The sequence below is a fragment of the Cervus elaphus genome, chromosome 7, assembly GCF_910594005.1.
Source record: "Cervus elaphus chromosome 7, mCerEla1.1, whole genome shotgun sequence".
NCBI classification, from domain to species: domain Eukaryota; kingdom Metazoa; phylum Chordata; class Mammalia; order Artiodactyla; family Cervidae; genus Cervus; species Cervus elaphus.
In genome coordinates this window covers 34,833,811-34,850,070 of record NC_057821.1, presented here as the reverse complement: position 1 = coordinate 34,850,070, position 16,260 = coordinate 34,833,811, and the positions used below count along the sequence as shown (strand labels likewise).

General features: G+C 39.0%; 1 protein-coding gene and 1 non-coding gene across 2 annotated transcripts; one reads left to right on the top strand and one right to left on the bottom strand.

Annotated features, from left to right (window-relative positions):
- Nucleotides 1–551: 551 nt before the first annotated feature.
- Nucleotides 552–10,856, top strand: LOC122697820 (placental prolactin-related protein 1-like). Its single transcript, XM_043908817.1, has 5 exons — nt 552–660; nt 6,620–6,792; nt 7,751–7,858; nt 9,709–9,888; nt 10,519–10,856. Exons 1-5 carry the CDS (start codon nt 606–608, stop codon nt 10,708–10,710), a joined length of 708 nt encoding a protein of 235 aa, XP_043764752.1. The 5' UTR covers nt 552–605; the 3' UTR covers nt 10,711–10,856.
- Nucleotides 4,529–4,637, bottom strand: LOC122697874. The gene has a single exon (XR_006342206.1). It is a non-coding gene; the product is annotated as a U6 spliceosomal RNA (small nuclear RNA).
- Nucleotides 10,857–16,260: the final 5,404 nt, after the last annotated feature.

Genomic DNA, 16,260 nt, shown 5'->3' with positions numbered 1-16,260 from the left:
CTATTGATTCTCTAATGCATCAGGGTAATACTTCATTATAAATGTTAATACCAACATAGGGACACATACCACTAAAGTGACAGTGAATAGAGAAAGACATAGAATATAGTAGGCAAGAAGTGAAAGTATGGGAAGTCAGCAATGGTAGAAATGTAAAGGGCACTATTGCCTTGAGAGGAAGGAAGGTTCTCAAAGTTTCTTCAAACACCAAGAATGAGCCAGATGTGAGGAATTAGCTTAATTTGAAACCCAGAAACTCTGCCAGAAGAAATTTAAGTTCATAAAAATATTGTGATTCTAAAAACCACAATTTAGACAGAGAATAGGGTAGGGTAGGGTATATAGACATTCAAAACTCTCCATTGCTTAGTGCATCAGGCACTCAAGGAACACCCTCACTGATGTCTTTCTCTATTGCTCAACCTACAGGTACCACCATGCAGAAAGAGATAGCTCTACTCCACAGGCAGTTGAACCCTACTTTTATGGCCTCGTGGCTTTCCTTAAGAAGCATTCGATGCAGCAGATTTCCTCCATCCCATCCCATCCGGCTGACTCCCCACGGTCAACAGGAGTCCTCACCCTGGGATCATTCCGCAGTCCCAATGGCTCCAGCTCCCAGCTTCCGTGGACACCAGTGGACTTACAACCCTGTCCGAGGTATGAAAGGCAGCAGGATGGCTTGTCTATGTGGTTCTCACTCCGTTCAGACGGTCACAGGTTTGTTAGTTCACTCCGCAACAGCTTCAAATGACTCCCCCATTCCAGTGGATGGCCATGGAAGCGGGGATCTCACCCCTGCGCATCAGCTCTCTCACCCCCAGGCGAAGGCTTGTCCCACTTGCTCTCCTGCTTCTTTCCCCTTCCTCCTTGTCCATTTTTTCCTTTGTCCTACTGAGTTCTGTATGGATCCGGATATTCCTCCTCATTGTCCAGTTGGTTGATACCATCCAGCCATCACATCCTCTGTCGTCCTCTTCTCCTCCATAATAAGGAATAAGGAAAACAATCCCACTTACTATTGCATCACAAAAAGATAAAATACTTAGAAATAAACTTAAGCAAGGTGTTGAAAGATGTTATACAAACCCTCTAAGACATTGATAAGAGAAATTTAAAAAGCATTAAAAATATGTAAAGTTAGCTGGTCGTTTCAATGTGTTTCTTGAGGTAGGATTTGTATTACTTTAAACTTCCCTCTTAGAACTGCTTATGTTGAATCGTATAGGTTTTAGATCATCATGTTTTCATTGTTCTTTCTTTCTAAGACTGTTTCAATTTCCTTTATTTCTTCAGTAACATGTTCATTATTTAGAAATGTTTTGTTTAATCTCCATGTGTTTTTGGTCTTTAAATTTTTTTTTTTATTCCTGTAGTCATTATCTAGTCTCACAGTGTTGTGCTCAGAGAAAATGCTTGATAAAATTTCAATTTCCTTAAATTTACTGAGGTTTGATTTGTGACCCAAGATGAGAAAAATGTTCCACGTTCACCTGAGAAGAAAGTGTATTCTGCATTTGGATGGAATGTGCTGAAGATATCTATTAGGTCTGTTTGCTCTAATAGATCCCTTTAGGCTTATGTTTCCTTATTTTTTTCTGTTTTGATGATCTACCCATTGGTAGAGGTGGGGTGTTAACATGCCCTACTATTATTGTGTTATTGTCAATTTCCCATTTTATGTCAGTTAGCGTTCACCTTGTATATGGAAGTGCTCCTATGTTGGGTACATAAATATTTAAAATTGTTTTGTCTTTTTCTTGGACTGATCCCTTGATCATTTTGCAGTGTTCTTCTTTATCCCTTGTAATAGATTTTATTTTAAGGTCTATTTTTTCTGATATGAAAATTGCCAATCTGGTTTTCTTTGGATTTCCATTTGCATGGAATATCTTTTTCCATCCTCTCACTTTCATTCTGTATGAGTCTCTAGGACTGAAGTGGGCCTCTGGTAGACAGCATATATACAGGTCTTGTTTTTGTATCCATTCAGCCACTTTGTGTCTTTTGGTAAGAATGGGAGAAGATAATAGCAAATAAAACAACTGATAAAGGACTGCATTCTGGAATACAAGTAGCTCAAACAAGTCAGTCATCAAAAGCAAAGGCAAGAGCTGCAAAAATAAATAGTGAGACCACATCAAACTCAAAATCTTCTGCATAGTAAAAGAAGTCATCAATAAAATATAGTGGCAACCTATGGAAAAAAAATAATTGCAAATCACATATTTCATAAGGGCTTCATATCCAGGTATATATAAGAGACTCATGCAACTCAATAGTAGAAGAAATCAAACAACCCAAATTATTAAATGGGTAAGGAAGAATAAGTTTTTTGAAAAATCTGAAGATTAGACTGTAGATGACAGACACTGTTAGTTATTCCTTCCAAAATAGAAGCCTGTGTCTTCCTGACATTGCTTTCTTTATTTCCAGTCTCCTGTTTAGTGATTGCACTTCACAGTATGCATCCTTTACTCAATAGCAATCACCCTACAATGAGTTATATGTGCTAAGAATAGCCCCACTAACTATAAAAAACTAATAATTACATACTTAACCTTGAGGCATCAAAAATCCAAGGTGATTTTCAGAATTTTCCACTCCATTGTTTTCTACATTCTTTTTCAAAATTGAAACAACTAGTAAGGGCAAATGAGTAGGGGACCTCAATAATACATGGATTGTGTCATTTAAAACTGGGAGCATTCCTGGATTATAATTGGGGGGAATGTATTATTACTAATACTATTGTAATTTTATTCCCTTTAATTCTCTAGTATACTAGGTTGACATTTATTTGAAATAATAATACAGTCACTATGGAGAACAGGGTGGAGATTCCTTAAAACACTGGAAATAGAACTGCCATATGACTGAGCAATCCCACTGCTGAGCAAACACACTGAGGAAACCATAATAGAAAGACACATCTACCCGAATGTTCATCACAGCACTGTTTATAATAGCCAGCACATGGAAGCAACATAGATGCCCATCAGCAGATGAAAGTATGAGAAAGCTGAGGTACATATACACAGTGGAATATTACTCAGCCATGAAAAAGAATACATTTGAATCAGTTCTAATGAGGTGGATGAAATGGAACCTATTATACAGAGTGAAGTAAGCCAGAAAGGAAAACACCAATACAGTATACTAACGTATATATATGGACTTTAGAAAGATGTTAAGGATAACCCTGTATGTGAGACAGAAAAAGACATGAAGATGTATGGAACAGTCTTTTGGATTCTGTGGGAGAGGGTGAGGGTGGGCTGACTTGAGAGAATGGCCCTGAACCATGTATATTATCACAAGTGATATGAATCACTAGTCCAGGTTCGATGCATGATCCAGGGTGCTCGGGGCTGGTGCACTGGGATGACCCAGAAGGATGAGATGGGGAGGAGGTGGGAGGGGGGTCAGGAAGGGGAACACATCTACACCCATGGCGGATTCCTGTCAATGTATGGAAAACCACTACAATATTGTGAAGTAATTAGCCTCCAATTAAAATTAACAAAATGAAATAAACTAGTAATACCAGCATAGAAACACTTAGTACTCGAGTTACAGTAGATTGAGAAAGACAAAGCTTATGAGGCAGTGAAATCACAGAAAATTAGCAATGGTATCAAAAGAAGGGGCAGTATTGCCTAGAAAGAAAGCAGAGTCCTCTAATTTTTTTGGAGACAACACAAACAAGCCAGGTGGGAGCCAATCAGCTTAAGCTGTATACCAGAAACTTCACCAGAAGGAAAATGAAGTTCATAAAAGTATGCTGATGCTAAACACCAAAATCCAGACACTAAGCAAATACGGTAGGGTATACGTAGATACTGAAAACTACTCAGAAATGTAGACATGGAAGCAAATACACTAATGAGCATCAGAAAAATCAAAGCACAAAAGGGTCTGAAAAGTCAATCGTAAAGAGACTTGGCAGTCTGATCAAAAGAATAAGAGAATCAAATTAAAAAACCAAAATAGAAAGACTTGTGCACATGATAGAACCGGAGAATGCTCAGGAGAGAAAGTTTCGGACCTAGTGGACCAGCGCACAGAAGCCTCCAGCATCAGGAACAGAAACCCTGGGCAGGATTCATGACTGTGCGCTCTGGGAACGGCCTCAGTTTCAAAGTCTGGGCGCTATACTGCCTAAAGTGAACGCAGACCAGGACTATAGCTTGTTGTGACACTGAGTCACAGACAATAGTGTTTGTTAGCTTACTTATCTCATTCAACTATAAAGTTAATGAATCACTAACCAATGATAACTGACACCATCAGTTTCTAGTCAGATTCTCTTTAGGCATACAATGTACATCTGAACCTGTTATATGATCCCCAAAAACATTTTTATACTTAAATTTATTGATGTTTAATTGAAGGGTAATTGCTTTACAATACTGTACTGCTTTCGGCCAAACATCAACATGAATCAGCCACAGTTTTACCTATGTCCCCTCACTCTTGAACCTCCTTCCCGCCTTCCTTCCCATCCAACCCGTCGAAGTTGTTACAGAAAAATATGGAAGGCTTCACAAATTGGCCTGTCATCCTTGGGCAGGGGCCATGCTAATCTTCTCAGTATTATTCTAGTTTTTTAATATAGGTGCTACCAAAGCAAACACACAAATAACTCTTTAACAGAAAAAAAAAATCATATACTTAGTCATATACCAATACATGATCAATTACCTTAGGAATTAGGATATTCTGCTATATTTACTGTCTCTTATAAATTCGAATTTTATAAGCTCCAAAGTTCCATGAAGGAATTAAACATATAATTATGCATAACACATATATACATGCACAGAAAAATATGCACACAAATATGTCTATATTATATAAGCTCTTATTCTCCTAGCCTGTCATAATAAGCCCTTTAGTTGATAAGAGAGATAGTCCAAAATTTCTCCAATTTATATGTCTCCTTTTTGAGAACCACTTCTTTGATTTTCATCACCTAATTTTAAATAACCATTTTATTCTTAGATACTAGGCCTATTTAAACTAAGAGCAGAGAAAACCTAGTAAATGCTGATATCTTATCCTTAATTAAATTATCACTCTTGTGGTAAATTGGAAAAAGAATCATGTTCATTCAGATCTCGTTCAGGAGGATAAAATCTATTTTATCTGTTCTCTTGTCCAAACTGAATTCTTGCTTACTTCAGTCTTAAATTCTGCTTACGTACAAAGGACAGACAGGAAAAGTAATATTAAAATCATGCTTGCAAGAGTGTATGATTTTATGCTTCTGTTGGCCAAAGGTAGGGCTAGGAATAATTTCTGAAATATTGCAATACATCATGAAAACATGAAGATCTGGTTCTACTATCAAAGAGGAGATTCTTGACGATGATTCAAAAACTCAGCCCCATGGCAGTCAGGATGTGCTCCCGACTAGATAGATGGATTTTCTCCCTAAAACATCAAAGTCAGGAAAGGCCAGACCGTGTCTGCAGAGACAGTGATGGGATCCTGGGGGCTGAGAGGTAATATTCTTGTATTACCATTTGGAGATTTATTTGCTATTTTCTCGAAGAAACAAATGTAACGAGAATACTAAGGATACATAAAAGTAGAAGAGTTGTCAAGGTGCCTAGAAGCAAGGAGAACCAGGCTCCCACACTGATACTTGTCAAAAGATTTTAACAGTGAGTGTTTTATAGACAGAGCAGAACAAGTGGATAAAACCAATGTTCTAGGGTCACTGCTGCTTTGCAGTCAAAGACAAAATATTTTTCTCTGCAAGCAGAGTCATCTCAGCTCCTGATGTGGTCCTGGTTACACACATGCAGACCGAGAGCCCACAGGCATGTGTGATGTGACATCAGGAAGTGAACAGATGACTGCTTGGTGCCCAGTCACCTCCATCTGCTAATAATGGGACCTGGGGAAAATTACTTGCCCTCTCCAAGGCATTGCATCTTCATTAACATAACTTGATGATCATAGTGAAGATGAAGGCTATCTCACAATGTTACTGTGAAACACAAAATTTAAGATGTTTTAAAGCTTTTGGGAAAGTATCAAAGACATGCATGCGGTTATGAAGGTGAGTTAGCAGATCCAAGGTACAGTATCCTTTTTGTCATAGTATTCTCTTTGTACTCAATAGTAGGGATCAGTCAGTCACATGTTTACTCTTATCCCAGAGTGCAGCGAACCAGACAGATCAACTGTACACTTCTTGTCATTTCAGTGTCTAAAATTCAAGGATTAGTGATGTAGAGTGAAAAAATTACAAACTCGTAGAGGGCCTCGCTGCTCAGAGTCTGCAGAGTCCCAAAATTAAACTGTTTTGAAAGAATGGCCTAAACACTCTGGCTCAGAATTAAGTTCCAAATGTTTGCAGAGCACAGAAGTACTTCTGGGAGCAATACAAAAATGCAGGGAGTGACCTACTTCTCCGACCATCTATCTGTGCAAATATCGTCATCCATCTATATTTACGCAGAAGGTGCTCCTTCTTCACCATCCCAGCTACTAGAGCACCAACTTCTGCTCAGAGCCACAGGGAAAGAGAAGGCTTCCCTCCATAGGATGGATTTGATAACCTCGGGTGACTAGATCATCAGAATGGCTCATGTTTTTATTTTAGCAGGGTCCTGCCTGCTCCTGCTGCTGGTCATGTCAAATTTGCTCCTGTGCCAAGGCAACATATGCCCTTCCTGCGGTCCTGACACCCCCCTGAGATCCCTTACAGACCTGTTTATGGATGCTGCCTGGCTGTCCCACTACTTCCATAACCTTTCCGCAATAATGTTCAAAGAGTTTGTAAGTACTGTGGTGGTGGTGGTTTAGTTGCTAAATCGTATCCATCACTTGTGACCCCATGGACTGTGGCCCGCCAGGCTCTCGAAAGGAAACTTCATATAAGTGACTGGCCTATACTATCCTTTAAACAAGAAGGCTGCAATAACATACTCTCTAGGTCAAGGAAGTCATCAGTTCATAAGATGGTGAAATCAAAAAAAGGATCAGTTTTGTGAAATCTCAAAGATTCCTTAGAAGTGCAATAATTTTTTCAATCTCCTTTCATTCATTTTCTTTTTTTAAAATGTCTAAAATAAATGAATTTGTATTTGTCAGCCAGGAATGCCGTAAGAGAATACAATAGACTCAGTGGAATAAGCACCAGAAATTTATTACCTTACAGCTCTGGGGGCTAGAAGTCCCAGATCAGGGCACCAGCAAGGTGAGGTTCTGGTAAGAACTCTTTCTTCCCAGGATGGCTTCTCCATGTGTCCTCACACAGGGTGGGGGTGGGGAAGACAGACAGAGGAAAGGACACACAGACACAGAGACAGAAGAGAAAATTCTCTGGTGTTTCGCTTCATGAAGACCCTAAACCTATTGGATGAGTGTTCCACCCTAAGAGCTCATTTAACATTAATATCTCCTGCATTAGCAGGAATGTTCTTTATCACTACCGTCTCTGGGAAGCACCAAATATTGGCACATATGCACTATATTTGGTTAAATAGTAAAAAAAAAAAAAAAGGGGGGGGATAATAATAAACAGAGAAGGGAAAAGGTTAAACTTAGAAAAGTTAGATGTAAAATCACTTTTATAGAGACAATGTCTAGAAAAAGTAGGAAAAGAATGAATTTCAAATTTTGTGATGCTCCCTTGTTAAAAAAATTACATGTCTATCAAACATATAAATGTTCTTGTAATGGGTTCATCTACTGAATGCCCAACAACCCTAACTAATTGCCTGATCACTTTTAGGATGAAAAATATGCCCAGGGCAAACAGTACCATATCAATGCCACCAACAGCTGCCACACCAATCCCCTCCATGCACCTGAAGAAAGAGAAAACGCCCAACAGTTGAACGTGAGTCTTTCACCTGGGTTTTTCACCAGATCAATGAGACAATACGTAGGTTACCAGGCTTCAGACTATTAGAGGTCATGGTACCTGTACATGCAGAAAAAGGTGGAGGAACCGTAAGCCATTGAAGAGAAATTATATTATGCAGTTGATGAAGCATGAGTGAAATCAAGGGATAACTAAAGATCTGTAGTAGCAAAAACAAGAACAGATCTATAAATTGTACATGCAGACAACTTTAGTTCAACCCATGCACTCGACACAGGATTGCAGCTATTATTCTGTATGAAAACAGGTAATGGCTGAGTAATATTCCATATTAGCCTCCAACTAATAAAAACAAATGAAAAAAAAAAAAAAGAAAACAGGAAATGAATGGGAACTTCCATGTGTAAAATATGATTGCAAAATTCAGGAATATGTAAGAAACACACCCCAGTCTTGAGTACTCCCTGTTACTAGTGACACACAGGGAGTCCTATTCTGCACCACTGAGCCAGCGCATCTGCCTTTCTAGGCTCTACTGATTCTGCTTCTTCTTCTCTGATGCCTTCTTCATTCATCATTCTCAATCATTCCTCTGTCACCTTTCATTCTTAATTTGCAAGTCTCCCTCAAATGGCCTATAAAACATTGCTTTGCTTTTCATGGCAGCAACAATTGCCTCTGTTCTGAGGACAAAACTGTTTACATATCAAGCCTCAATCATTTATGGCAGCTCTAAATGTTGACCATTATAATCTCTCCTTTCTGATTTCCTGCATTATCCCTCGTCCTCTATTTTTTAAAATATTTTCACATGCATCCCCCCTTAAAATTCTATCCTCTCTGTCTACAACCTTCTTAGTGATATCAGCATTCTTTTGCTCTGTTAAGCTCATTAGTAATGAGGATGATCAAGTAAAGGAAAAATGTCAATGAGGAAGAAGACGAGGGATTTTTCAATAGCCTTGAATTTAAAGTTTATTGAGAGTTACTACGTGGCCATACATTTTACTAAGCACTTTATGTGCTTAGTACTATTCCTAGCACATTACTATATTTAATCCTACTCAGTTCTATGTTCTTTACCACTAAAACAGTTCATGGATGTAAAGAAATCAAGCATATTAACTAGAGATATTCAGCCCCCGGTATTTTCATGCTCAATTCTACTAGTAGTAGTGAACTAGGGGGGAAAACCCTCCATTGTGAATCCCACCGATGCTGTTACTAAAGACAACGCTGTGCCATTTTCTGGCCGGACACATGTCAACAAGACAGACTCTTCTGATACCAGCATGGGGGCTGGTGTTGGGATCAACTGAGGAAAGAAAGCCTGTTTAGGAATGTCATGTCTTCTTCATTGTCTCTTTGTTGTAATATCATAAAACAAATTACCAATCGAAAATCAATATGAATGATTCATCTGATTCATTAATATGAAAGAATCACTGGGTGACAATGATGTGGGCACAGGTAGAATGCCTTTTTCTTGGGTCAGGTATGGCAGGCACATACTGACTTGTCATAAAATACTTAGATTTCTCTCACACAAATGTACAAACATAAAAGAACTCACTGAGTGGTGGTAGAATTTCAGAGGAAAAAAGAAAATCCTTCATGTTATAAATTAGAATGCATGAGAAGAATTAGTTTCTAAAATAACCTAGATTTTTAATAATTCATTGAAGTGTGAACTAATAGCTTACATTTATACTTTTGCAACTTTTACTTCTTTCAAAAATCTCTGCATACACATACGTATAACTAAAAGTTTTTTTTTAGGTCAGCTGCTCTGAGCAGAGATAACATGTTACCAAAACCACTGAATTGTGATTATTTTAATGAGACCATTTCTTATGGTTGCTTAGAATGAAGACCTTAGTAAGCTGATACTCTTCTTACTGTACACCTGGAATAAACCTCTGCATCATCTTACCAACGAGCTGCAGAGTTTGAAAGAAGTCTCACAGACGATCCTAACAAGAGCCACAGAGAGTGAGGAAATGTCAGACAGACTTCAAGCATTCATAGAGAGTCAATTCAGACAGGTGAGCATCCTGCAGAGGGCTTTCTTGCTTTGTTCATGAATGAAAGAGGTAACCTCTGTAATGCATAAGGAGTTTTGAAATATCTCAGTTTGTGAGAAAAAGTTTCATGTCTTCTATATGCTAGACTGCTACTACATAAAGCAGGAGCCTAGTCATTCATAGAGATAGATTCTACTGTAAAGGAATCAGAATTTCACTGCAATTTGTGATATGTGAAGCCTTCCCTGTATTGCACCCAATTCCACCAAAAGCTTGCCTCTTCCTGGGCACAGATGGTTGACATATTTTCAAGATTAGGAGTACTAGAGTACAGAATTTTCAAGCTCAGCATTTTCTTCAAAGTATCCCAGGACATCTGCTATTGAAGTTCCACTTGTCTTCTTTCTCTGTTCTACTCAAATCAAAGAATGAGAGTGCGAAGGAAGAAAAGAGAAAGTTAAAACTAAACTAAAGTTATGATTTTACATTTTAGATTCCTAATTATTTTCTCATAGGCTGGCTCCAAAATCCATATCTAGAGTGTTTTATATTTGTATGTGTTCCCCATATCTTCATTTGATAATTGGAAGCAAAAAAGATAAGCAAATACTAATAAAACTCATACGAAGCCATTATCTTTTGGGTATTCAGGTTATTGTTCCAGTCTTGCAGAAGATGCTCGAGACTCGCATTACCTGGTCAGGACTCTCATCCCTGACATCCAGCGATGAAGATAGGCGTCATTCTGAATTTTATAACCTGTTCAAGTGCCTGCGCAGGGATTCACGTGAAGTTGACATTTACATCAAGATCCTGGCGTGCCGAATGCGCAAAAGGTGCTAAATCCACATCATCCCATCCAGCTCTGAGATGGTCATAATGATCTACCCCATAGCAAGTTTCTGTGAAATTACAGCTTTTTAATGCATGCGCTGAGAAATGGGTCTTCTCTAAAAATAAACACAGACTCTTTAGAGATGTCAAAATCTAAAACGGCAATATGTTAACATTTCTTATATTCATTTAATAGAAAATCAAAAGAAAATCCACCCCTATAATTGAGAGAATGAAGCTCCTGTTATGATTAGTCACAAATAGCAGAAGCTGGCATTACGAAGAAGACCATTAAGAGATTACTTAAGAATCACAGCCAATTATTTTGTGTCAAGTTATGAGAATCAAAGAATTAAACAAATGTTCATGGTTCTGGTCATGCTACCAAGAAGACTGAATTCTCAGGTTACGGAATGGAAACAAACAAATGAAGAACCTTTGAAGTTCACTGACCTTATAGGTTAGTAAATCACATGTCATGGATACAGTGAGGACTTAAACTGAGGTTTAAAAAAATCTCTATTTTGCAGAATCAGGCCTTCAATTTGTGGAGAAAGAGGGTGTGATATAAACGCACAAATTGCTATATTACATGGTAGAATGAAGAAAAATAAGATGTGATGTCAACACAGTGCTACAGTAGATTGAAGTAAAGCTAGGAGCCATCTGAGTGTGCCGTAGGAGTGACGAAAATGATGGAGTTTTGATGGAGTTTTGAAAGGTTAATGGGATATTGTACAAAAATAGGAAAACAGTATATCTGTCAATTCATTTAGGGTCATCTTATGAAGTAAGGATCTCCGACATCCCAGACCAAGGCAACTGAGATAGTAATACATATAGAATTATAAGGTATCAGTGAATAATTAAGTTTGACAAAAACACAAGAAATGTTCATTTGTAACCATACATGCTGTATCTCTCATGATTATGCTCGCATGATATGCTGTATATATTATTGTAGGGTTAGAATGGAGAAATGCTTGTATGGATTTTTACACATTAGGGAGAATCATATATGCCAAAACGGAGAGTTTGTCTTTATTCTACAAAGCAACAGGAAACCAAGAACATTTAGCCAAAGAGAGCAGTATGTCCAGAATTAGAAAAGAGAAACTTTAATGTGGATTGAGAAGTTGTGGCTGTTGGGGCTGATAGAGAGAAAGAAAGAGACCAGAAAGAGCTGGGAATATTATGACAGGAAAAAATCAAAGAGGGCTCTGCCAAGTGATAAGACGCAAACAATGTGAGAGATACAGGAAAAGAAATAGGCTATGATCACATGCAAGGAATGAGGCAGACATGAGTCAGAAAAGGCATCCAACAGTATGGGACTAGTTGAATCAATAAATGACTGAAAAGTCAGAGAGAAGCGAGGAGATAAATTAAGGTTTTATCCAAAGCCTCTGATTTTTATTTTACTGTATTTCATCAACTTAGTACCAGAAATTACCAAAACATGGTAAGGTTCTGCAGCAAATGATAGAAATAAGTACTCTACAGAACCTCTGCTAGACCCTGTGGAATACCAGAACCAAATCACGGACTACCCAGCGATAACAAGCAGTAGTCACTAGTCACTTTAACACTTAAATAAGACATAGATTGTAAAGCATAGATGATGAATGGAAATAAATTGGAAACAACACATTTCTTTACAGAGTCAGCCTAAACAAAACCTAAAACTTAACCAAAATAGAGGTAATGGTCCCCTTATTCATGTGTCCACTTTCTCCAAGAGTTCTCCATTCCTTTTGCCTGAATCCTCCATTGTTTACTAACCCTTCATTGCCTTACTCTCAGCAGATGGTCAGCTAATCACTAATCAAATAAATAATTAAACAGTGTTCACGCTTGAGATATACTTGTATTGATGGACTCTTCAAACTGAAAAGCTTTCTAATGCCCTGAAAGTAAAATACTAATACTGGAAAGAATCCTTCCTAGACTCTTTCCAAAAAGCCTTCAGTTCAATTCAGTTCAGTCGTTCAGTCCTGTCCGACTCTTTGCGACCCCATGAATCGCAGCACGCCAGGCCTCCCTATCCATCACCAACTCCCGGAGTTTACTCAAACTCATTCCCATCAAGTCGGTGATGCCATCCAGCCATCTCATCCTCTGTCATCCCCTTCTCCTCCTGCCCCCAATCCCTCCCAGCATCAGGGTCTTTTCCAATGAGTCAGCTCTTTACATGAAATTGCCAAAGCATTGGAGTTTCAGCTTTAGCTTCAGTCCTTCCAAAAGGCCTAGTGGGCAGCAATTGCAAGTCTAGCTACTTAGACATCTTCTGCTATAATTATAACTTATTTGGATAGTGAAGACAGGAGACAGATGAAGCACTGAAAGATGTCGAGAAAGAAATGCATGGACAAATGGAAAAAATAGTGTAAGCCTTAAACACAGATCTTTGCCTGCACACCATACTATGTGTGATGGGAACCAGGTTGGCCTAATGAGGGATGGATTTTTCAAGAAAGCTCCATATGAGTTAGCACTGAGAAGTTTGATTCAACTCAAATGTTTTGAGATGATTTTTTGATTCTAAGACTCAAAGCCACTTATCTCACATGAGTGCACTTAGTCAAAAAGGGAATATACTTATTGCCTATTTGAACACTGACAGTTCAGTTCAGTTCAGTCACTCAGTCATGATGTCTGACTCTGTGACCTCATGAATTGTAGCACGCCAGGCCTCCCTGCCCATCACAAACTCCCAGAGTTTACTCAAACTTTGCCCATCGAGTTGCTGATGCCATCCAGCCATCTCATCCTCTGTGGTCCACTTCTTCTCCTGCCCCCAATCCCTCCCAGCCTCAGGGTCTTTTCCAATGAGTCAACTCTTTGCATGAGGTGACCAAAGTACTGGAGTTTCAGCTTCAGCATAAGTCCTTCCAATGAACTCCCAGGACTGATATCCTTTAGGATGAACTGGTTGGATCTCCTTGCAGTCCAAGCGACTCTCAGGAGTCTTCTCCAACACCACAGTTCAAAAGCATCAATTTTTCGGCACTCAGCTTTCTTCCAGATCAACTCTCACATCCATACATGACCACTGGAAAAACCATAACTTTGACCAGACAGACCTTTGTTGGCAAAATAATGTCTCTGCTTTTTAATATGCTATCTATGTTGGTCATAACTTTCCCTCCAAGGAGCAAGCATCTTTTAATTTCATGGCTGCAATCACCATCTGCAGTGATTTTGGAGACCAAAAAAAATATAGTCTGACACTGCTTGAACTGTTTCCCCATCTGTTTCCCATAATGTACTCTGCATATAAGTTAAATAAGCAGGGTGATAGTATACAGCCTTGACATACTCCTTTTCCTATTTGGTAACAGTCTGTTGTTCCATCTCCAGTTCTCACTTTGCTTCCTGACCTGTATATAGGTTTCTCAAGGGGCAGGTCAGGTGGTCTGGTATTCCCATCTCTTTCAGAATTCTCCTCAGTTTATTGTGATCCACACAGCCGAAGTCTTTGGCATAGTCATTAAAGCAGAAATAGATGTTTTTCTGGAACTCTCTTGCTTTTTTGATGATCCAGCGGATGTTGGCAATTTGATTTCTGGTTCCTCTGCCTTTCCAAAACCAGCTTGGACATCTGGAAGTTCGCGGTTCATGTATTGCTGAAGCCTGGCTTTCAGAATTTTGAGCATTACTTTACCAGCGTGTGAGATGAGTGCAATAGTGCGGTAGTTTGAGCAATTTTTGGGGTTGCCTTTCTTTGGGATTGGAATGAAAACTTAACTTTTCCAGTACTATGGCCAATGCTGAGTTTTCCAAATTTGCTGGTATATTGCATGCAGCACTTTCACAGCATCATCTTTCAGGATTTGAAAGAGCTCAACTGGAATTCCATCACATCCTCTAGCTTTGTTCCTAGTGATGCCTTCTAAGGCCCACTTGAGTTCACATTCAGGATGTCTGGCTCTAGGTGAGTGATCACACCATTGTGATTACCTGGGTCGTGAAAATCTTCTTTGTACAGTTCTTCTGTGTATTCTTGCCACCTCTTCTTAATATCTTCTGCTTCTGTTAGGTCCATACAATTTCTGTCCTTTATCGATCTTATCTTCGCACGAAATATTCCCTTGGTATCTGCAATTTTCTTGAAGAGATCTCTATTCTTTACCATTTTGTTGCTTTCCTCGATTTCTTTGCATTGATCACTGAGGAAGGCTTTCTTATCTCTCCTTGCTATTCTTTGGAACTCTGCATTCAAATGGGAATATCTTTCCTTTTCTCCGTTTCTTTTTACTTCTCTTCTTTTCACAGCTATTTGTAAGGCCTCCTCAGACAACCATTTTGCCTTTTGGCACTTCTTTTCCATGAGGATGTTTTTCAAGCATGTCTCCTGTACAATGTCATGAAACTCCATCCATAGTTCATCAGGCACTCTGTCTATCAGATCTAGTCCCTTAAATCTATTTCTCATTTCCACTGTATTGTCATAAGGGATTTGATTTAGGTCATACCTGAATGGTCTAGTGGTTTTCCCTACTTTTTTCAGTTTAACTCTGAATTTGACAATAAGGAGTTCATGATATGAGTCACAGTCAGCACCTGGTCTCGTTTTTGCTGACTGTGTAGAGCTTCTCCATCTTTGGCTGCAAAGAATATAATCAGTCAGATTACGGTCTCGACCATCTGGTGATATCCATGTGTAGAGTCTGTTCTTGTGTTGTTTGAAGAGGGTGTTTGCTATGACCAGTGCATTCTCTTGGCAAAACTCTATTAGCCTTTGCCCTGCTTCATTTGTACTCTTAGGCCAAATTTGCCTCTCACTCCAGGTGATTTTTGACTTCCTACTTTTGCATTCCAGTCCCCTAGAATAAAAAGGACATCTTTTTGGGTATTAGTTCTAAAAGGTCTTGTAAGTCTTCATAGAACTGTTCAACTTCAGCTTCTTCAGTGTTATTGGTTGGGGCATAGGCTTGGATTACCGTGATATTGAATGGTTTGCCTTGGAAACGAACAGAGATCATTCTGTCACTTTTGTATTGCATCCAATTACTGTATTTCAAACTCTTTTGTTGACCATGATCGCTACTGCATTTCTTCTAATGGATTCCTGCTCACAGTAGCAGATATAATGGTCATCTGAGTCAACTTCACCCATTCCAGTCCATTTTAGTTCCCTGATTCCTAGAATGTCAACATTCACTCTTGCCATCACCTGTTTGACCACTTCCTATTTGCCTTGATTCATGGACCTTACATTCCAGGCTCCTATGCAATATTGCTCTTTACAGCATAGGACCTTGCTTCTATCACCAGTTGCATCCACAGCTGGGTATTGGTTTTGCTTTTGCTCCATCCCTTCATTCTTTCTGGAGTTATTTCTCCACTGATCTCCAATAGCATATTGGGCTCCTACCACCCTGGGGAATTTCTCTTTCAGTAACCTATCATTTTGCCTTTTCTTACTGTTCATGGGGTTCTCAAAGCAAGAATACTGAAGTGGTTTGCCATTCCCTTCTTCAGTGGACCACATTCTGTCAGACCTCTCCACCATGACCCGGCTGTCTTGGGTGGCCCCACACGGCATGGCTTAGTTTC